A 20,299-nucleotide genomic window follows, 5' to 3' on the forward strand; every position below is an offset into this window, starting at 1 on the left:
CCAGAAGTAACTGACTTCATTTATGTTTTTGAAGGACGCTCCGTCAAATGTTTGAATCATATAGTCATTTAGACAAGGAACTTGCATGGCATTTGTTCCGACAAATTGTAGAAGGCTTGACACATATCCATGGACAAGGCATTATTCATCGGGACTTGACACCTAATAATATATTTTTTGACGCTCGCAACGACATTAAAATCGGGGATTTTGGTCTTGGTGAGCATTTGCTTCATATTCTTAACTTGTAAAAGTGTTTCTCTTTTGGCTTCACTGAGGTATTTATCTTTTGCTTCATGATTTATACGGCGATGTTCAAGCATCTGTGCTCTTTAATCAAGAAGCAAAAGGAATTCCCTAAAGCTTTTCGTTAGAATCAGAGATTGATGCAAGGATTAAGTGGAAATTTCTTATATCGCCGAGCAACAAATTATATAATGTGTTATCACGTCATATTGGTGCCAGATAATATTCTTTCAATCCTATTATTTCTGAGAAAGTACTTTTACAATTATATCTAAAATTGATTTTGAAAAAAGCTCTTCCCTTGTGAAACTCTTACTGTTCATGCTGAAGAAGCCAAAAGCTCTGATAGAACCTTATATGCAAACATGACATGTGAGTAATGTGGAAAGTGTCCAGCTTTGATTGTGGTTTCTCAGATCGCAAGAGGAAAATCTGAAATTTGTTTAGAATATAAGGCATGTGAGTTTTGCACTTAATACAGATTCTCACATGAGATTATAATTGGATGTAAAGCTACTTTTGATCACTGAGAGATACCACTAACTTTTCCTGTTATTCGAAAATCCATGTTTGAACATGGAATGTATTTTTCCTACAGTATCCTGGTATATTTTGCCATGTATATAGGATGTCTTTTATGTTCAGTATATAAGACAATTTGACCATGTCTCTACTGTATTAATTTATATTCTGGGGTTTTTTCTGAATGAACCAACAACTTTTACCCTGTTCAACCAATCTACAGTTTCAACTGCCATTTTCTCCAGTGTCCTACAAATATCTTGTATTCTTGGTAGTCCTTCTATTTTGCTTGGTTGCTGGAATCTGAATTGAAACATATGGTGTATTTACTCTTTGATATTTCAGCCAAATTCTTAAAACTAGAGCAGCTGGACCAGGATGTGGATGCTTCCGAGATGATAGGAGTTTCTGTTGATGGCACTGGCCAAGTTGGTACATATTTCTATACTGCACCTGAAATAGAGCAAATGTGGCCAAAGATTAATGAGAAGGTCAGAATTTTACTTTCAGCAAGTTTTGCTTGATCTTGACAAAAAGCCTGCTTGGATACTAGTTTACTTCTGACTCCATAGTCCTCAGGCTGATATGTACAGTTTAGGAGTTGTTTTCTTTGAGTTGTGGCATCCTTTCGACACTGCAATGGAGCGACATATCGTTCTTTCTGATTTAAAACAAAAAGGAGAGGTTCCTCCTGCTTGGGCTGCCGAGTTTCCAGAGCAGGCATCCTTGTTAAGGCGCTTAATGTCCCCAAGTCCATCAGACCGTCCGTCAGCCGTCGAACTTCTTCAAAATGCCTTTCCTCCTCGAATGGAGTATGAGATGTTGGATAGTAAGTAGTCGATGTAGCTTTTTATGATTCTTATTTCCTCCCCTATGACTTCCTTTTAAGTAGATAAGTTCACTGTTGACAACTGAAATGAGATAAAACAAAGCAACAAAGGAATTATACTATGGTGTCGTTGCATATTTAATCGGCATCAAATAAGCAACTCAAAAGATGCTCTTTTGTAGAGTGTATCCCCCAGCTTGCTTTTTGTAAGTACACTGTCCAAGGAGTGATAACAAAAGAAATGATTGGAGATTGTCCGTAAAGTAGGTGTGAAGATGACGAGTTTTTTGGAAGACGAATAAATACACAAATTTGGAGCATAATGCTAATAAAACCTAGACTGATCAGCATCACAAGGAGTCATGTCAACTCCCTAACTACTGTGCTGAACTTCCCAAAACTGGCTCGAGGATACTGTTTCAGACCATAGAGTGACCGACGCAATCAACATAAAAGGCTAGTTGACTTTCCCCAAGCAGCCAAACTCGGTGGTTGCTCCATATTAACTTCATCTTCGGGGTGACTGTGGAGATAAACATTCTCAATATCCAACTGATAAAGAGGCCAATGACGGATAACAACCATGGATAGAAAAAGGCATATTTATGCCACTTTAGCCATGGGAGAGAAAGTATCACTGTTGTAAAGCCTGATATCTGAGTGTACTCCTTGGTAACAAGTCGAGCCTTAAGCCGATAAACTTGACTGTTCGGACCAACTTTGACTGCATAAACCCAACAGCAACTAACAATAGATTACGTGAAAGAATAAGAATAAGCTCCCAAGTACCACTCGCATGTAGAGGAAACATCTCATCCGTCATAGTCTGTCGCCATCTAGGATGAGAAAGTGCTTCATCAGTAGATTTAGGGATGGATTATTCATCCTCAATCGAATCATTGTTCGCGACCCAGGATTCTATTTTATCATCATCAATCCAATCCCCATTTTTTTCCTTAAAAATGAATAGATCTCTTTACTTGTATGACTTAGAAGTCTCGTATTTTCTCGAAATAGTGATTTTATTGATGGGCATGAAAACAGAAGACAAAGATGATACAAACACAAAGGCATAATGGGGTGATGATAGATGATGATAACTTCAAAAGGTATAAATGGAGTTAGTATTACGAGTGGATAGTATACTTGGATGAAGTCTAGGTTTCTTGTATTTCCAGCTTTCACTCTTTCATTTTTCTTTTATGTGTGATCCATACTCGTTTATGTATAGACCATGAACTAGTTTAAACTCTATTTTGTTTAGTAGTGTTGCTTTCTTCTTTGCGTAAGTTTCTTTTCCTGTACTTGCAGATATTCTTAGGACAATTCACGCTTCAGATGACACTGGTGTTTATGATAAAATTGTAAATGCCATTTTCAATGAAGACACTTTAAACTCAAAAGGCCATAACACAAATCTTGAAAGTTCAAAGGTGGCTGGAAGGGATAACCCATGTATTCTGTTCACTGATCTACAGACCGAGAGTCGTGATCATATCGTCGAGATTGCCAAAGAAGTTTTCAGAAGACATTGTGCAAAGCATTTGGAGATTATACCCGTGCGAATGCTGGATGAATGTCCGCTGCCAAATAGGTGTCCATTTTACTGTTTTCCTGCTCATTAACTTAAGTATAATTTTACCCTTCTGTATGTTTTTAATTTCTTAGGTTGACACTTCTCTCTTTCTTTCTTCTGGTTTAGTCGAGAAAGGAACGCTGTTAAGCTTTTGACTCATGGAGGAGACATGGTTGAGCTTTGCCATGAACTTCGACTGCCTTTAGTGAAATGGATCGTTGCCAATCGGGTACCTCATCAGCTCATTGACTGATTTCATGATTTATAGAATTGTATTCCATATTTATTACTTCTCTTGTTTATGTTCGGGTCTATTAGAAATTGTGGAAGCATTTTCTTTTTTCCTCTCTTTTCCTTGAAGTCTCAAATACCTTTGGAAGCAAAGTAGCCATATAGGTGAAATCAGCTAGTCGGGATCAAGGTTTAGTCATTGTTGGTACACTTCCACAGTTATTTCTCTAGTTTTTCTTTAAATAAGTGAAAGTTATTAATATGCCCTACATGTTCTCTTGGTTAACAATAAGCGGTACACATCTTCAACTCTTATCGTCATACCAATGCCAAGTAAAAGAACCTCAGTTTCTGATGGAGGGAGTGCATCTTTCTGATATGAAACTTTTTTAGTTTCCATCAACGTGTTCATATTGGACATTCAAATTTGAAAAAGGATAATGGAAATTTAGAATATCTTTTGTGGTTAAAGTTAAGCATCTGCTTACACAATTTATATATTCATTCTCCTCAGAGATCATTCTTTAAACGCTACGAAATAGCATACGTATACAGGCAAGCGATTGGTCATTCACCCCCAAACCGATATCTGCAGGTTTAAACTTTGTCAGCAGTTTCCTTTGACTGAATAAAGAAATGCTGATATTTTAGTTCATAAATTTTATAGTTGTTATTAACTTACCTGTAGGGGGATTTTGATATTATTGGAGGGGAAACGGCTCTAACTGAAGCAGAGATAATTAAGGTAAGACACTCATTCAATCTTGTGAAACGCGACCAATTTCTCCATACTCATTCCCAAAGCCTCAGAAGATTCATTTTCTCTGATGAAAAAGAATCCCAAATCCTAACCAGAGATACACCGTAAGATATTTCGTACATTTTCATGGTTGATATTGCTGCGTTGAGTCACTTGATGGGTTAATGCTTTGTCATCCAGATCCTTTACTTTCCCTGATCTGCCCTTGTCTTGCACTTCATTCTAGCTAGCTTTGTAATACAAGTACATCCTGTATTCTACTTAGTTTCCTTTTAATCACAGGCCACGATGGACATTATCCTTCATTACTTTCAATCTAAATCATGTGATATTCATTTGAATCATGCGGATCTTTTGGATGCAATTTGGACTTGGGCGGGAATCAGACCAGAACACAGACAAAAAGTTGCAGAGGTATTGAATCAAAGTGCCATGTCAAGTGGCCTAGCTTATTTTGTCTCTGAACTCACTTTGGAGCATGTATTGATCTCTTGTTCCCCTTTTGAAGCTTCTTTCCCTTTTGGGTTCTTTGCGCCCTCAATCTTCTGAAAGAAAGACGAAATGGGTGGTCATCAGGCGACAACTTCGACAGGTCTGAGTTAAGTTTCTTAATGTGAACTTACAAGTGATTAATTTTGTCATAGAGCACGGTTTTTTTATAAGATGCTGGAACTCTTGTTGCTTTAGGCATTACGTTTTTGAGAAATGAGATACATGGGAAAGAATAAGTGAATCCATAGTTTGATTATGCCTTCAAGCTATTGGGGTTTTTATATTATGATGTACCCATAGAATGCTATGTTGTTAGACGTTCTGGGATGCATGCGCGCTACACTGCTGTATTCAACGAGCTTAAATAGTGATACACATGTATTAAAATAGGAGTACAATAAATGGTGCATATGAATTGTATTTATCAAACTTGCTACATATATAACTAGTTTAAGGACTAATAAGTAATTTGGTGTATATATGTACGAGAGGATTATATGACTTTATGAACTTTATGATAATATTTCAACTTAGTGAAGAGCCCGCGCAACTTATTGGCACAATCCATAATTGCACCAGAAGAGGGAAGGGTGCAATGGGAGAGGAATAGAGAAATATATATATATATATATATATATATATATATATATATATATTTTCCAAACAAATTGCACTCCTTATTCATAGGATTATGAATTAAGATAGACTATTAAAACTTAAAATCCTGTTCCTAACTAAAGGAAAGATAACATAAATCTCGTCTATATTCTCTGGTGAATGAGCGAGTTCCCGGGGATTTTATACATACTGGAATTTCATTTGGATCTTTGATTGGAAAATTGGTCCACAATCTTTGTATTTTCAGGAACTTAATCTTGCAGAAACTGCTGTAAATAGATTACAAACTGTGGGGTTGAGGTTCTGTGGAGTTGCAGACCAGGCTCTTCCTCGATTAAGGGGAGCTCTTCCTCCTGGTACATTATCGTTCATTGCCATGTTTTCCAATTCTATTAGTTGCATAAGGAGACTTATTTTTGGGTTAACTAATGCAGATAAAACCACGCGTAAGGCGCTTGATGATTTGTCGGAACTTTTTAACTACCTAAGAGTTTGGAGACTTGATCAACGTGTCTATGTAGATGCCCTTATGCCACCAACTGAGAGTTACCACAGGAACTTGTTTTTCCAGGTGTCTGTCCCTTCTTTGTTTCTGTACTTTCTGTTGCCCAGTCATCTTTAGCTTATTAAGTTAAATGTTCAAACCCCAACCTGCAACTAGGAAAGAGGGAAGAAGAGTAAGAATGTCTATTTTATTGTGTTCGAAGATTTGTGTTTGATTCTACATTTTATGCCAGTATTTTCTAGGGAAAAAAGGAGGACGTGGACATCAGGCCATGCTTTTTACATTAGGAATTTCTAAGTGAATACTTAAGAATTGATGGTAATTTGTAGCTGGGGACTGGTTGCAAATAACATCATTGGTAGCATTGTATCAGTCATGCGTATCTGTGCCCACAGAGTGGTAGCGTTTTATGAGTCACGCGTATATGTTCCCACAGAGGAGGTTGGTGAAGATAGTCTCTGGTCCTTTTTAGGTTTTTTTTTTCTGGGGGGTGGGGTGGGGTTAGGCTGATAAGGCAGACTGTCTTTTGGACTTTCATCTTTCAACATAATGTACGGCTATAGTTATACGTGAATCAGATGGAACTCCAGGAAAGTTGGGCTATCCTTTTATTGACGCAATCCATAATTGCATATATGAGTCCAATAGTTAATGCTGTGGTATGCTGGTTCTTTGTTTTTAGTCAGTGAACTGAACTTGCTGTTTTTTTTTATAGTTATTTCTTTGTTGAAGTAAGAGTAGACGAATTCAAAAGCATCACAAAGATGCAACAAAAGATTACAGGGGAAGCAAATGTGTCTGCTCATGTACAAAGGCTAGTCTATAACTAAGGAGCTGACACATTCCAAAAAAGCTTCACAACTAGGTACAGGGGCCTGGCTTTGCCAGCTAATTAAATTAAGCAAGCACTTAGCTTTGAAAACATGAACTGGAGTAGGATTCTCATCAAAACACCTACAATTCCTCTCATTCCAGATGCACCAAAAAATAGAAGCAGGCACCAATAACCAAGTTTTTTGATGGATTTACCAACTCTCCATGAACTCCAACTTTCATATTCTTCTTTGATACTGAATGGCATGACCCAGGCTAGACCAAAAATAGAGAGGAACATGTGCTACATATCTGCTGCAACTGAACAATGTAGTAGGAGGTGTGTAACACTTTTCAACTGTGTTTGACACATGTAACACTTGTTGACTGTCTGGATGTTTCTCCTACTAAGGTTAGCTTGACTGAGACATGCTTCAGACAATGATACCCAAATAGCATATAACTTTGGTAGGTAATTTATTTCTTAGATAAGTTCCTTCTCTTCTCTCTTTTTCCAAGTCACGATCAAAATGAAGCTCCAAGGCCAACCATCTATCAACTCCTTGTTGGAGCATAGATGAGAATAGCATTTCTTCACTGTGAAGCTCTCCTTATCTGAACCACACCACAGTAACTTGTCCTCGCCTGTGGATTGACAGCAGCCCCAGCGAACTTTGAAGAAGTTCCAATAGCTCGTTCATCTGCCTGTGTTGAATATTTCTCATGAGTTGTGGGTTCCAAGAGTTGTTCTTCCAGTTGTGCTCTACCTTGGAATCTTGGTTGCTTGCCAGTGTGTACATATTAAGAAATTCCTCTTTCAAAACCACTTGAGTCCAACCCTGTCTTTCCAAAATGAAATATGCGATCCATCCCTAACTGGAGTTCGGATTTGGATAGAATTCTTTCCAGAGTTCAGAAATGTGTTTCTAATGACCTGTTCCATGATATATGTTACATTGTCTGGAGCATCATTTGCTATTTTCCCCATATATTGCTGTAATCACTGATTTCCACAGCCCTGGGCGATCCATGTTGTATCTCCAATGTGATTTCATTATCATGCTCTTGCTGTGTAGTGTCAAGTCTTTTATACCCAGTCCTCCATGTTCCTTTGGTAGTATCACCCTAGGCCACTTGATCAGGTGAAATTTGTGACTTACTATTACCTTCCCATAAGAAGTCTTTTCTAAACATTGTCTGGGATTGGAGGAAAGGAACGTAAAGTATGTCTGTCCAACACACTATTTATAGGAGTTAACCTGCCTAAAAAAAGATAGGTACTGTTTCTGCCATGATGCCAACCTTTTCTCAAATTTCTCAATTACACCATTCCAGATCTCATGATTTTTGTGTTTTTCTGCCAAGGGAAGGCCCAGACAAGTAGTGGAAAAGCCCCCACATTGAAGCACATCAGCTCAGCTATTTCCTCCAGTTCAGAGACTGCATTGCAGTGTTTCGGAAGGAGAGAGGCGACAAAAAGCGATTAGGGCCCGCTTCACTGAGGCGAGAGGCGAGAAGCAAAGTGCTCGTCTTATTGAAGTGAAACACCAAGTAATACAAAAAATTTAAAAATTAAATTTTCACATATAAATAACCAAAACCTCAATAGCAGGATAGGAATGTAAGCCGATATAACTTTAGGCAGTTCCAATTGTTTGATTTCCCAGAATGTATCATTTCACTCATTTGAGATAAAAAAATCTATCTATCCTCGAGGCTCGGAATAATTGGAAGACTTGGTGAATAGGCTCGGAATAATTGGAAGACTACAAAGGAACCACGATCTGCTTCAAAAGATGGCTGAAGAGGGCTTGACATGCCGGTACGTAGATTTGATGTGGCACCGTCCCCAAAATTTTAGGTGGAGCATGACGGTGGGCCTGCCGGTGCGACTTGCTGGGTTTGGTCTCCGGAGATTGCAGGACCCTGTGGTGGTATTAGTTTTCTAAAAAAACTACTGAAAAGGACCTGAGTCGCGGAGAACCACCAGGAGGGAGAAAAACTTGACCTCTTTGATATAAAAGGAACCCTAGTGTTGCAGAGGAGATAACTCACCTCAAAAGGCAGCAATGACTCTAATACCATGTCGAATTTGTGGAAGAAGAAAAGGCTTCTTTGTATTTCAGTATGTCTTTACATCCCATGAGAAGGGTTATTAGAGAAGTGATCCTACCGAATTAAGTAAAGACAATCAACAATAAAAGGAAATATTCTATTCCTATAATACGCTTGGAAAAGAAAAAGTAAGATCTATAATCATGCTTATTAATTAACACAATCAACATTTTCCTACCTTTGATAAAGCCCCCTATAATTGTATAAATACATGTACTTCTAACATAATGGTTCACAAGTTCTTTTGTTGAATTGCAATGTGATAATACGTTGTAGCAATTCTATGAATTTCAAATTGTCACGAAACTTTATCTATATGTACGAATCCTCCCCCCCCCCCCCAAAAAAAAAAAAACAAAGAATCTCTGAGCTCCTTGCAATATTTCGTCTACTCATTGCAATATTTTATTTGTGTAGATATATTTAAGAAAAGATGACAATCCTGGATCACTAATGGAAGGAACATTGCTTGCAGTAGGTGGTCGATATGACTACCTGCTCCACCAAAGTGGAGATTTGGAATATGTAAGTAGGCTTCTGGAAAGTTTGGTCTCAGCATTTTGTTCTTTCTACATTCCTTGCTCTTATACAACACATGAACTCATATGTATACTTCTTTCTTTTTTGATAATGTGAATTCCTATGTTTATTTCTCTAGGCTGGACTTATGTTCTGCCATAATAAGGCACAGAGAAAATTCTTTTCCCTTTATATTGGACAAGATGTTGCATGTCTGCATATAATAGGTACATCCTGTACTTTTGGTATGAAAGAATCATCATTTTTGGCTCTTTCTGAAGGATAAATTGAAATCCTTGGGCCGTTGTTGATGTCTCTCTTTTCTGCTCTGGGTACACACAGATTGGGGTAGAATTAATTGCCTGCTACTTCTAATTTTTTGAGAAAGCGATGCAGGTACCTTTGTAATTGCGAACTGGCACCTTGTCTTCTTGTTGGTAAATTTTTTTCTAAAATAGGGACTAACTAAGCTATAGTGACGTTAAGAGCATTTTGAGATCATCATGCTATGTATTGCCCATTATATAAATCATAAGTTGCAAAAAAGGGTAAAAAGGAAAATACTAACATTAGCCAATTGCAGCTCCCATTATTTTCTGCATGTTGCTATCAGCATGTGGTATGTTCCATTGATTAAGAACTATTCAAAAATGACGATAATACATATGCATATCTCGAAAAATTTGAGCAAGACATGATTAACAAGATGACAGGATGCTAGAACTGCATCTTCCAAAAATGTGACGGAACATGAAATTGTATGAGTAAGGTTTGAGCTGTTTTAATGAGATGTCTATTCTTCCTCTCAGCTATCCCATTTTGTTGAGAGGTACAAGGAATGATCCCATAAGAGTTCATTAACTGCTAAAGTGGAGAAGATAAATGTTCTGGTGCATTATCATGCACTACGAAAAATGCGGATAGGAACCCTAATTGGTTTGGATTACAATATAGAAGGTATGGAAAATGGGAAACAATTCAGATTGAATTTGTATCAAGAATATCCAAGTGCACCTTGAATGATCATGAATGCAATTGACAAATTTGTGAAATTTCAAAATAGAACTAACTCGACTTGGACCTCAAATGTTTGAATTTTTAACTAAGAAAAAAATAGACTACGATCAATTACTTTTGTCAGGGGACAGGGACGAGTATGCTTACCAGCTAAGACGACTCATAATTCTAAAATAGACAATTGTCTGTATAATAGATCAGGTGAATCAGTAATATGTGTTTTGAACGAAGAACAAGTTTCTTAATATTATTGAGTTTCTTGAGTGGGCATAATGTTGTCAGTAATAGCTCTCCCCTTGACAAAACCACTTTGATTTTGGCTTGTCTAGCATTGAGGAGCTTAGCAATGATTTTGCTAAACACATTGCATAAACTAATGGGACTGATATCAGAGAAATCTTGACAATCTACTTTAGGGAGCATAACCACACAGTTGTGGGTATAGAATATAGGGAGGGAACATCCTTGAAAGAAAGACACCATAGCCCTGGGAAGATCATCAACAATTATAGACCAGACACTGATAGAATATGCCACTATCACCATCAGGTCCAAGTGCACTATTAGGATCTATAGAAAACATACTGTCTTTAACCTCCTGTAAAGAAGGAGTAGCAGTAATAGAGATATTATCTTCATCACTGACTACCCTGTGGACTGTATCAAAAAATAGAATCGTTCTCTAGAATATCTTAGTACTAAACAGTTTCTCAAAAAAATCAACAACATTGGCAATATTAGAATTACCCTCCCAGTTACCCTCACTATCCTTAATTTTTGGATAGAAAGCCTCTTTCTCTTCGTCTTTCATGATGCTATAGAAGAATGCAGTGTTGACATCCCCTTCCTGGAGCCAGCTTTATGCCTTACCACATTGTCTTGAAGTTATATGTACTTTGTGAAGTTTGTTCTGGCTTTAGCCAGGATCTTTCTGTTCTCCTGGCTATTGTTAACCACTGCAGCTTCCTCGAGATTTTTAATAGGAATCTCCAACTTTTTGGGTTCATCGAAGATAACCCCTAAAGTTGTTCTAGACCAAGCACTTAGACTATGGCATACTTTCTTAATCTTCTGTTGCAGAGAATAAAAAGGATTGCCAGCTTGGGGATCAGACCATGCCTGCTGAATAATAGATAAATTGTCTTCATAGTCGGTCCATATATTCAGAGATTTGAAATACTTAATATGGACAGATTGGTTAGCATGAGAAGAGGAGCATGATCTGAGCAAGTTCTAGACAAGTGAGTGACTGTAGTACCCCCAACATATATCAAACCACTCAGCATTAAAAATCAGTCTGTCAAGCCTTCTCCAAATGGTGTTATGAGGGTCTCTGTTATCACTCCATGTGAACCTAGAGGCAACATAACCCCACCTTGTACATTGCAATCCGACAAGCAAGATAAGAAATGTAGAATTTCTTCAATTCTGCAAGGTCTACTACCTGATTTCTCCTCAGTTATGGTGATGACATTATTCCCATCCTGTAAATTGCAATCCAACAAGTAAGATAAGAAATATAGACTTTCTTTAATTCTGTAAGGTCGACCACCTGATTCTCCTCAAGTTTGGTGATGACATTGAAGTCAGCCACTACTCACCCGGGGCCCTGCTAGCAGTGGTTCTCGATTCATCCCAAAGCTCTCTTCTCAATTGTTCATCACACTTGGCCTACATAATAGTGAGATGGAAAGAGAGAGATGGATGTGTATGAGAGATATGAATTAGAGTTTATTGTTCCTCGTCCTACAAGTATCCAGGTGGTAGTCATTTGACCAAAAAATCCAAATTTTATTGGAAATGTTGTGCACAGTGATGAAATCCCATAAATCTTTTGAATTTTATCAATTTTCCTCTCGTTCACCATAGAGTTCTTGAATAAACATACAGGGGAGATGATATTGATTTTTGAAAAGTTTTGAGTCTTTCCGCTGCTCCAGAATAAACATACAGGGAGTGTTGGAAATGCATCTTAAGTTCAGGGATATCCAGAAGTAAAGGAGCTCCACTTATCTCTCTTTGTTGATCAGTATCAATAATGGTTGCAAACTTCTCCATTCTACTTTCTTCATTGCTGGTATTATGAGTAATAACCACTGTGCTCTGTCCATCATTGGTTTTGAAGAATTGGACAACTTCATCAAGATTCTCAACTCCATTCTTGTGCAGATTGGTTCTTGGAGAAGTAGAGTTTTTTTTGTGATTCTCTTTCCTTTTTCCAACTGTTTGCCTATCATCTGATTGGCTTTCCTGTTCGGGGATAACTACCACTCTGGTGGTATTTTGTATGTTGCAGTCAGGAATTGGGTCTGTCTTCTTTGTATTCCCTGCTTTCTCTTTATTTGTTACCTGGTTCTTCTGTTGATCATTTGGCATAGTATCATGCTGTTTCCCTTGCTTATCATTTTTGTCATTCTTCCATTGACTGTTTCTCAACTCCGGGTGTAGTTTTCTACATTCGTCTTCCCTGTGCCCATGTATCATGCGGTGGAAGCAGAAAGTTGGTAGAGTTTCATAATCGGCCTTCTGGATAAAAACGCCTGCATTGCCCTCATCATTCCTAATCTTAACCAGGATCTCATTAACAAGAGGTCTGGTAAGGGCAATTTCAATCCTAATTTTTGTGGTGGCAGGTCTGTTTTTTTGGATATTGTGGCTTTGTCCATGACGAGAGGGGTACCAATAGTTTTACAGATACGGCAAATGGCATCCCATTCATAATAGTGCCACGGAAGGTCAGGGAAATTAATCCAAACAGGGGCTAGGATGGTTTCTACTTCTGGTTGAAATTAGAGGTCCATTTGAGGATTTTCATGATGTGATTCGCACCGAAAACAAGAAAATTATTGGAGTACACATTAAGATGATCATCCACATTATCGAAATTCAAAAAAACATGATGCATATCATACACCCCTCTCTTAACATATCCTTTACTAGTAATCATTTTAGCAAAGTCCTTTCTGGTAATGTCAATAGAAGGTCTGATGTGCGAGAATTTACCTACAATAGTCCATTTGCAGGTTTGAGCAAGAAGGTCATTTTCTTGAGTAGTGAAGACCACCACAGGTTACCATCTTGTAGGTCATATCCTCTTTGAGCTAATCGAACTAGATTTTGTGCCAGTCTATTGACGGTAGCATTAGCACAAGAAAAGGGTACTGGGGTCTTCTGCCATGGGGTAGAGAAGCTGCGGAACAGAGCTTGAGGGCCTCTGCATTATCTCTTTATCATTTGGGATTTCTGAAATTTGAGCATTGTTAGGGTTCCGTGGTGGGGAGAAGACCCACGGAACTTTGGTATTGGGAAGAGGGGGAAACTGGGTCTGCGAGGGATGTGAAGGAGATTGATTTGGCTATCTGGGAATGATGCTTCAGTGGTGGGTCACGGAGGGCCGGGAGGTCCACCGTGAGGAACATGGGTCGGAGCCGAAGTCCCAACGGTTAGCAACGGTAATAAAATCTTTGAACAATTTTAGTGAGAGGTGAGAGATTCTCTCTCTAGAATCTAAAATTCTTGGTGTCTTAAAATTGTTTGTTTTTCTTCATTGTTCAACATCCTTCACCAGTTTACTGTTCAAGGATGACTATCCATGTAATGAAGGATGTTATGTCTCCTATTTTTTGAACCTTTACTGCAATAAATATTCCAACAATGTAATCAAACGAGTTTGATTTGTCAAACATTAAAATGCATGTGTCTTATTCTTCTAATGCTATCTTGTGAAAGGTAATTTATTTAACATCTTCAGCAGCCAAATTAAGTCTAATAGAATAAGCTAGAGGATGTGGTGTCATCGTAATTTTCCAAATCTGTAGGGTTTAATGACTTATTTAATTCTGAGTCAATTCTTTTTCTGTCTCAATTTGTTATTTTCTGCATGAATTTCCAGAAATCAAATCCTCCAGGAGCTGCAGGGAGCAGTCTTGCCTTAGAGACGATTTTGCAACATGCTTCTTTAGATATCAGACCTCACCGGTGCTGTTTTCTCTATCTTTTCATCAAGTAGAAATATGAAATTGATACTATTTTGTCATAACCCTTAATTCCTACTTCCTCACTTTCCAATCTGCCATTTACCTGAAATTACAGTAATAACATGCAGATATGATGTTGTCACGAATGTTCTTGTTTGTTCAAGAGGAGGTGGTGGTCTGCTAATAGAGCGGATGGAACTTTTGGCAGAGCTTTGGGAAGAAAATATCAGGGTTAGCTGTTCAATTACCACTCTTCTGCTTGAATGTGTTTGATATGTGAACTAAGTTTTGAACATTCTACAGGCGGAATTTGTTCCTCTATGTGATCCAAGCCTTACAGAACAGTATGAATATGCTAATGAGCATGACATCAAATGCCTTGTCATCATCACTGACACTGGTGTATCCCAAAAGGATTCAGTGAAGGTAGGATGACTTCTATTATATGTTTAAACTATTCTCTGCTTCGATGATCTTAGTTAAGTTGACATATACTGAAATGCATTCTTCTGGTGAATGCCTCCACCTAACAATAAGATGGCAATCCCGACTCTCTCTTCCATGGTTGTCTCCCACAATGACAAGATATTCAGATATGGAGCTGTTGTGAAAGAAAATGATGCGTAGGAAATAGAACTTATCCTTGGGGAAATACTGATATTTGATGGAAAGTGATCTCAACACATGTAGGAGATTTAGTTGTTTAGTGTGTGCCATCATGTCTAATGAGGTGAAATAATTTTCAAATGCTTACTGATATTGCTTCCGAATGTAAGGATGTTTCTTTTGAAATGACATCCCGAATGATGGAATATTGTGGAACTCCCTACCAAGATATATGTTCTACTTAGTTGTTTAAGACTTAGCACTATAATGAAGTTTTCAAAGATCATTTCGTGTAGGAATAATCGTCTATTTGGAGAAAGCACTACTTTTCCTTTGTAGGCACATTAATTTTCAGAAACTCTATTCTGAGTAACTGTTCTTACAGCTTATATTTCCACCTCCAAAATGACGTATATTTTCCTATTCATATGTGACCAGGTCCGACATCTTGAGCTCAAGAAGGAAAAAGAAGTGGAGAGAGGAAACCTCGTCAAGTTTCTATTAGAGGCCATGTTATCTCAGTTTAGAAACCCATCCATATGGAACTAGGTAAACTCGTTTGAAGTATCTCTAGGCTTTTCTTTTCTTGGTTTTCTTTTTAAATTTATTAATGGCTATACTGTGACGCCCCAAAACGGATTGAGACGTGGAAGACAACCGATGCATTTAACTTGCACCAAGCGAAGAAATAAAAAAATCATGCCCACACCACATGCACCGTATAATATCTCAGTTATGAAAACCAATATCATTATAAACATAGCATGTGTAATATCTTTTACAAAGATAAAGTATCATCAGTTTCATTAGCTTTCGTAAACATGGAGTTTCAAACATAGAAAATGGCCCTCCATGGCCTAACATCAATAATAAGCGTAACATGGATATATAAGTCATTTACAATGCTAATGAGTACCCATGACCCTAATTATATATCAACCTATCTATGGCGCTTTTATGACATTAATAATATAGAGAAAATAGCCTAACCCCCCCCCCCCCCAAACCTATATTCAAAATCCCGACTAGACACTAAAGTTGTACAAGACAAACCAAATCGACGAACCAAGTTAAACCGACAAAAAAAAATTGGCTTGTGGTTTGGTTTGGCTGGTTTGACATTGAAAAAAATAAATCGATTATTATTGGTTTGGTTTGCTATTAATAGAAAAAAAAGTAAAATCGAATCCAAATTAAATCGACATAATACATATATAATTTTATTTTTTTTATATACAAAAGATATTTATTATAATATGCTTGGTAAGTATTTTTTAACTTAGTTTATAACTTTCAATGTTTACATATATTATTTCATATTTGGGCTTGTAATATGACTAAACAAATTGACATGTGTTGTGTCTTTTCGTGAGTTTTTGATATGTTTCTTAAGACAATGTCTTGAAGATGACATTGTACATCTTATTTTTTTTATTTTATTTATTCAAGTGTATTTGAGATGTCATTAAACAATATAATCATACGATCAAGGGAACAACCTTCAATTGAGAACTTCAAGTGCAGCATTAAATCACACGATCAAGGAAACAACCTCTTCAATTTGATCTATTTTTCTATCACGATGTAATTATAAAAAAATTCAAAAATAACCAAAAAATCAAAAGAACGGACTAAAATCAAAATCGACATTAGATTGATTTGATTTGGTTTATAAGTTTAAGAAACCAACATAATTGGTTTGGTTATTTTTTAATGAAAAATCAAACCAAATCGACTTATGTACATCCCTACTACACACTCCAACTTCACGGGTGTTCTATCATGAACATTTTATTTCTCTATTTAATACACCTTTGAGTACTGACCTGTCATAGGAGGTGAGAACACCTTCTTTAGGCGCGTTAGAGGAGGTAGAAATGCTCCAAAATGCCGTCTTGGGAGAAATTAATCCTAACGGTCATCTTCCCCAACTTAAATAACATTCCTTCTTCCCCACTGTTGTTTCCTTCAATTTGTTCACCATTTTCTTCCAAAATGCATTTGTTGTTCACCATTCCCCAGATTAATTACCTCGGGAGCGCTCAATATTTTCAGATACTTGTTGAGTCTGTTGGACAATCTCAATATAATCCTCGGCTGCCTCAATTTCACTCATAGTAGTACCATTTTCCATCAAAGGAGTTGAATCATCGCAACAATCCTTGTCACCATCGTTCTCTGTCAATTGACTTGAACCTTCTCCCTCAGATTCTTCAATTTCCTTAGTGTTTACCAAGTCAGAATATTCAGGCATTGCTGCAGGTGAACTTAAAAGAGGTGACTTGTCATCATCCAATTCTTCAAATGATTCATCACTTGATTGACCCTTCACTTCTTCCTCAATTTCCAAAGAAGGATTGGAATTTATCTGGTGGTGGAACTGAAGCTTCACTATCATTTTTCTTTTTAAAAATCTCCTCAACATATCCTGCATTCTCAATATCGACTTCAGCCACAGATTGATCTTGAATTCGTAGAGGTGAAACCAAACCAATTTCATCAGCGGGAAAATCTTCACACAATCCAATCTCTTTTTCAACAAAATCATTACTCCTGTTGTTAGTTGCTACTGATTCAGAGACACCAGCATCAGTGGCCACAGTCACAGCCTGACCCTCAGCTTCTCTCTCTACTTTCTTGACAATGACTTCTCTCTCATTACCACCATGTAAAACCTTCACCACACTAAATTCCTCCTCACCATCCCTTTCCACCTCTTCAACCCCCAAAAGGGGTTCCTCCAATTCATTCTCTTTCGCTACCTCGCTTGGGTCCCCAAACCGAAACAGTACAGTGCCATCAGAATGCTCTGCCACACCCCCAAAAGATAAAACATCAAAAATTGGGAAAAGAACATATTTTTATCACATAAGAGAAAGAAAACAAGCAATTTAAAAAGGAAAACATACCATGGGTGGAGATGACATCAATATTTGGGGAAGTGGGTGTGGAGCAGAAAGCAATGTGAAGTGATTTTCTTCTTCCTCTTCTTCTGACAAGAGTTGGGTAGTGAAGGGAAACAAGTCGGGGTAAAAGGAAGGGTTTTTGAGCAGAAAAATAGGTGGCAAAGAATTGAGAACCTGTTAAGGAATCAGCCATAACTATTATGACAACAAATGCATCTAGCAACACAGAGAATGTCTTAATGATCTGACTCACTAATTGCCAGTATATATGCTGATACTAAAACTGCCCTACTTCGTAAGGTGTTAAGCAAGGAAAAGTCAACCAATAATGTGACTTCATTTTTATTAACATCTCGAGCTGTCTGAAGATTCTATATATATAGTGTCAAATATCCATGTGTTTCCTTTCTTCTGATACTAGCTGATACTGTGAAATTTGAACAGTTTCTGCATCAACATGCTCTTAGTACCCCCTCCACCACCACCACCACCCTAAACCCATATTTAAGAAAGGAAAAGAAAACAGGATAGTGAGACATATATATATAATTGTAAAGAAAATGAACCTTGTATCTAACTCAATCCAAAAGCTAACTATGTGGTGAGAGTTATGCAAGACCATGTAAGGACACAACCTATGTTGCACAGACTCTTAGAAATTTCTGCCGCACCCGTGTCAACGCGACAGGGTGTGTGGGATCCATACCGAATTTGGTCACCTTATCTTGGGAACACTTTCTATGACCGGGAAGTATAGATTGATTGGGTATATAGTATGAAGTTGTATTAGTCTTAGTTCAATAACTTTAACTAATCAAAATATATACTTTATATATCCTAATAGACATTTATTGGTCGTATCCCAGCACCCGTATCCACAGTTGGATCCATACCCCCGAATCCTAAAACTTATGCGATTGAAGAATCTGACCTTTAGATTCACAACCGGATCGGATATCCGCACCTCCAAGCAACATAGGAGACAACGACCTATTCTCTCAACAAATGTAGGATACTCTAACACCCGATGCACGCTCATGTCTAGACATTTGAAGTGTGGGGACATATCAGATGAAGCCCAACATTGGGTAGAGATGGATCTAATATCACGTAAAGAAAATGGACTGGGTCTAACAACCCCAAACGCGTAAGATAAGGATTGTCGAAAACCACATAAGGAGACAACAATCGATTCCCTTAAGCAATGTGGGTACACTAACAATTACGATAGAAATACAATGATAACTTCAAGTATTGTAAAGGGGTGTATCAACTCCAAGTGACTTGGTAGGTGTATAAGGTATTCTATTCCACTACACTAGAACACTAGTTACTTTTAAAAGCCTCTTCAAATGGATTATACATCTGCTTTTATGCACATTATTGTATTAATTACATGGAAATGTAATACACAGGAAATGTAATACACATCTTGTTGATAAATCAAATATGCTTCTGGAAGTTATACTATACATCCATCTCAGCATTCTCATCTCGGTAACTTTCATCTCTTGAATGTGAGAAGTCTTAACTGGCCAACACTCCGTCCCATATAACATAGCGGGTCTAACCACCACTTTGTAGAACTTGCCCTTAAGTTTTGGCGGCACCTTCTTGTCACATAGCACTCCGGAAGCGAGCCTCCATTTCATCCACCCTACCCCAATACGATGTGTGACATCATCGTCAATCTCCCCGCTGCCTTGCATGATAGACCCAAGATACTTGCAACTACTTATCTTTTGGATGGCCTGGGCACCAAGCCTAACTTCCACGCCAACCTCCTGATGTGTCTCACTGAACTTGCACTCTAAGTACTCTGTCTTGGTCCTACTCAACTTAAACCCTTTAGACTCCAAGGTATGTCTCCAATCCTCCAGCTTAGCATTTACTCCGCTGCGAGTCTCATCGATCAGGACTACGTCATCCGCGAAAAGCATACACCATGGCACCTCACCTTGAATTTGTCGCATCAATTCATCTATTACCAAGGCAAATAAAAAAGGACTAAGAGTTGATCCTTGATGCAACCCCATCACCACTGGGAAGTGCTCTGAGTCCCCTCCTACTGTCCTTACCCTGGTTTTGGCTCCCTCGTACATGTCCTTGATCACCCTAATGTATGCCACAGGTACACCTTTAGCCTCCAAACATGTCCATAGTATTTCTCTTGGGACTTTATCATAAGCCTTTTCTAGGTCGATGAATACCATATGCAAGTCCCTCTTCCTCTCCCTATATTGCTCCACCAGTCTCCTCATAAGATGGATGGCTTCTGTAGTTGAGCGTCCCGGCATAAATCCAAACTGGTTCTCCGAAATAGACACGTCTCTCCTCACTCTCATCTCCACCACTCTTTCCCACAATTTCATAGTATGGCTTAGTAGCTTGATACCTCTATAGTTGTTGCAACTCTGGATATTCCCTTTGTTTTTGTATAGAGGGATCATTACGCTCGACCTCCATTCTTCGGGCATCGTTGCCGTTTTAAAGATGACATTAAATAACCTAGTCAACCACTCCAAACCTACTTGACGAAAATTAGGACAATATAGAAAAAAAAATTA

General features: G+C 38.0%; 2 protein-coding genes across 6 annotated transcripts in view; one reads left to right on the forward strand and one right to left on the reverse strand.

Annotated features, from left to right (window-relative positions):
* Positions 1-20,299, forward strand: part of LOC129904616 (eIF-2-alpha kinase GCN2) — a 41,599-nt gene that overhangs the window by 20,629 nt on the left and 671 nt on the right. For 3 of the 5 annotated variants that reach the window (XM_055980182.1, XM_055980183.1, XM_055980184.1), the window contains 16 exons: positions 35-219; positions 1,114-1,259; positions 1,348-1,597; positions 2,909-3,191; positions 3,300-3,402; positions 3,919-3,999; positions 4,093-4,149; positions 4,447-4,578; positions 4,673-4,756; positions 5,522-5,630; positions 5,709-5,845; positions 9,125-9,232; positions 14,136-14,221; positions 14,349-14,451; positions 14,524-14,646; positions 15,265-15,375. In XM_055980182.1, coding sequence (XP_055836157.1) covers positions 35-219; positions 1,114-1,259; positions 1,348-1,597; positions 2,909-3,191; positions 3,300-3,402; positions 3,919-3,999; positions 4,093-4,149; positions 4,447-4,578; positions 4,673-4,756; positions 5,522-5,630; positions 5,709-5,845; positions 9,125-9,232; positions 14,136-14,221; positions 14,349-14,451; positions 14,524-14,646; positions 15,265-15,375 — 2,098 coding nt within the window. Of the gene's footprint in view, positions 1-34; positions 220-1,113; positions 1,260-1,347; positions 1,598-2,908; positions 3,192-3,299; positions 3,403-3,918; positions 4,000-4,092; positions 4,150-4,446; positions 4,579-4,672; positions 4,763-5,521; positions 5,631-5,708; positions 5,846-9,124; positions 9,233-9,365; positions 9,454-14,135; positions 14,222-14,348; positions 14,452-14,523; positions 14,647-15,264; positions 15,376-20,299 lie in introns of those variants that run through there. The other 2 variants (XR_008770458.1, XM_055980185.1) reach the window with 2 other exon arrangements.
* LOC129903723 (uncharacterized) lies at positions 17,166-19,207 on the reverse strand. The gene is made up of 2 exons (XM_055979266.1): positions 17,736-19,207; positions 17,166-17,635 (listed from the first exon to the last, which is right to left on the reverse strand). Exons 1-2 carry the CDS (start codon positions 17,923-17,925, stop codon positions 17,166-17,168), a joined length of 660 nt encoding a protein of 219 aa, XP_055835241.1. The 5' UTR covers positions 17,926-19,207.

This window comes from Solanum dulcamara, chromosome 9, assembly GCF_947179165.1.
Source record: "Solanum dulcamara chromosome 9, daSolDulc1.2, whole genome shotgun sequence".
Lineage (NCBI taxonomy): Eukaryota > Viridiplantae > Streptophyta > Magnoliopsida > Solanales > Solanaceae > Solanum > Solanum dulcamara.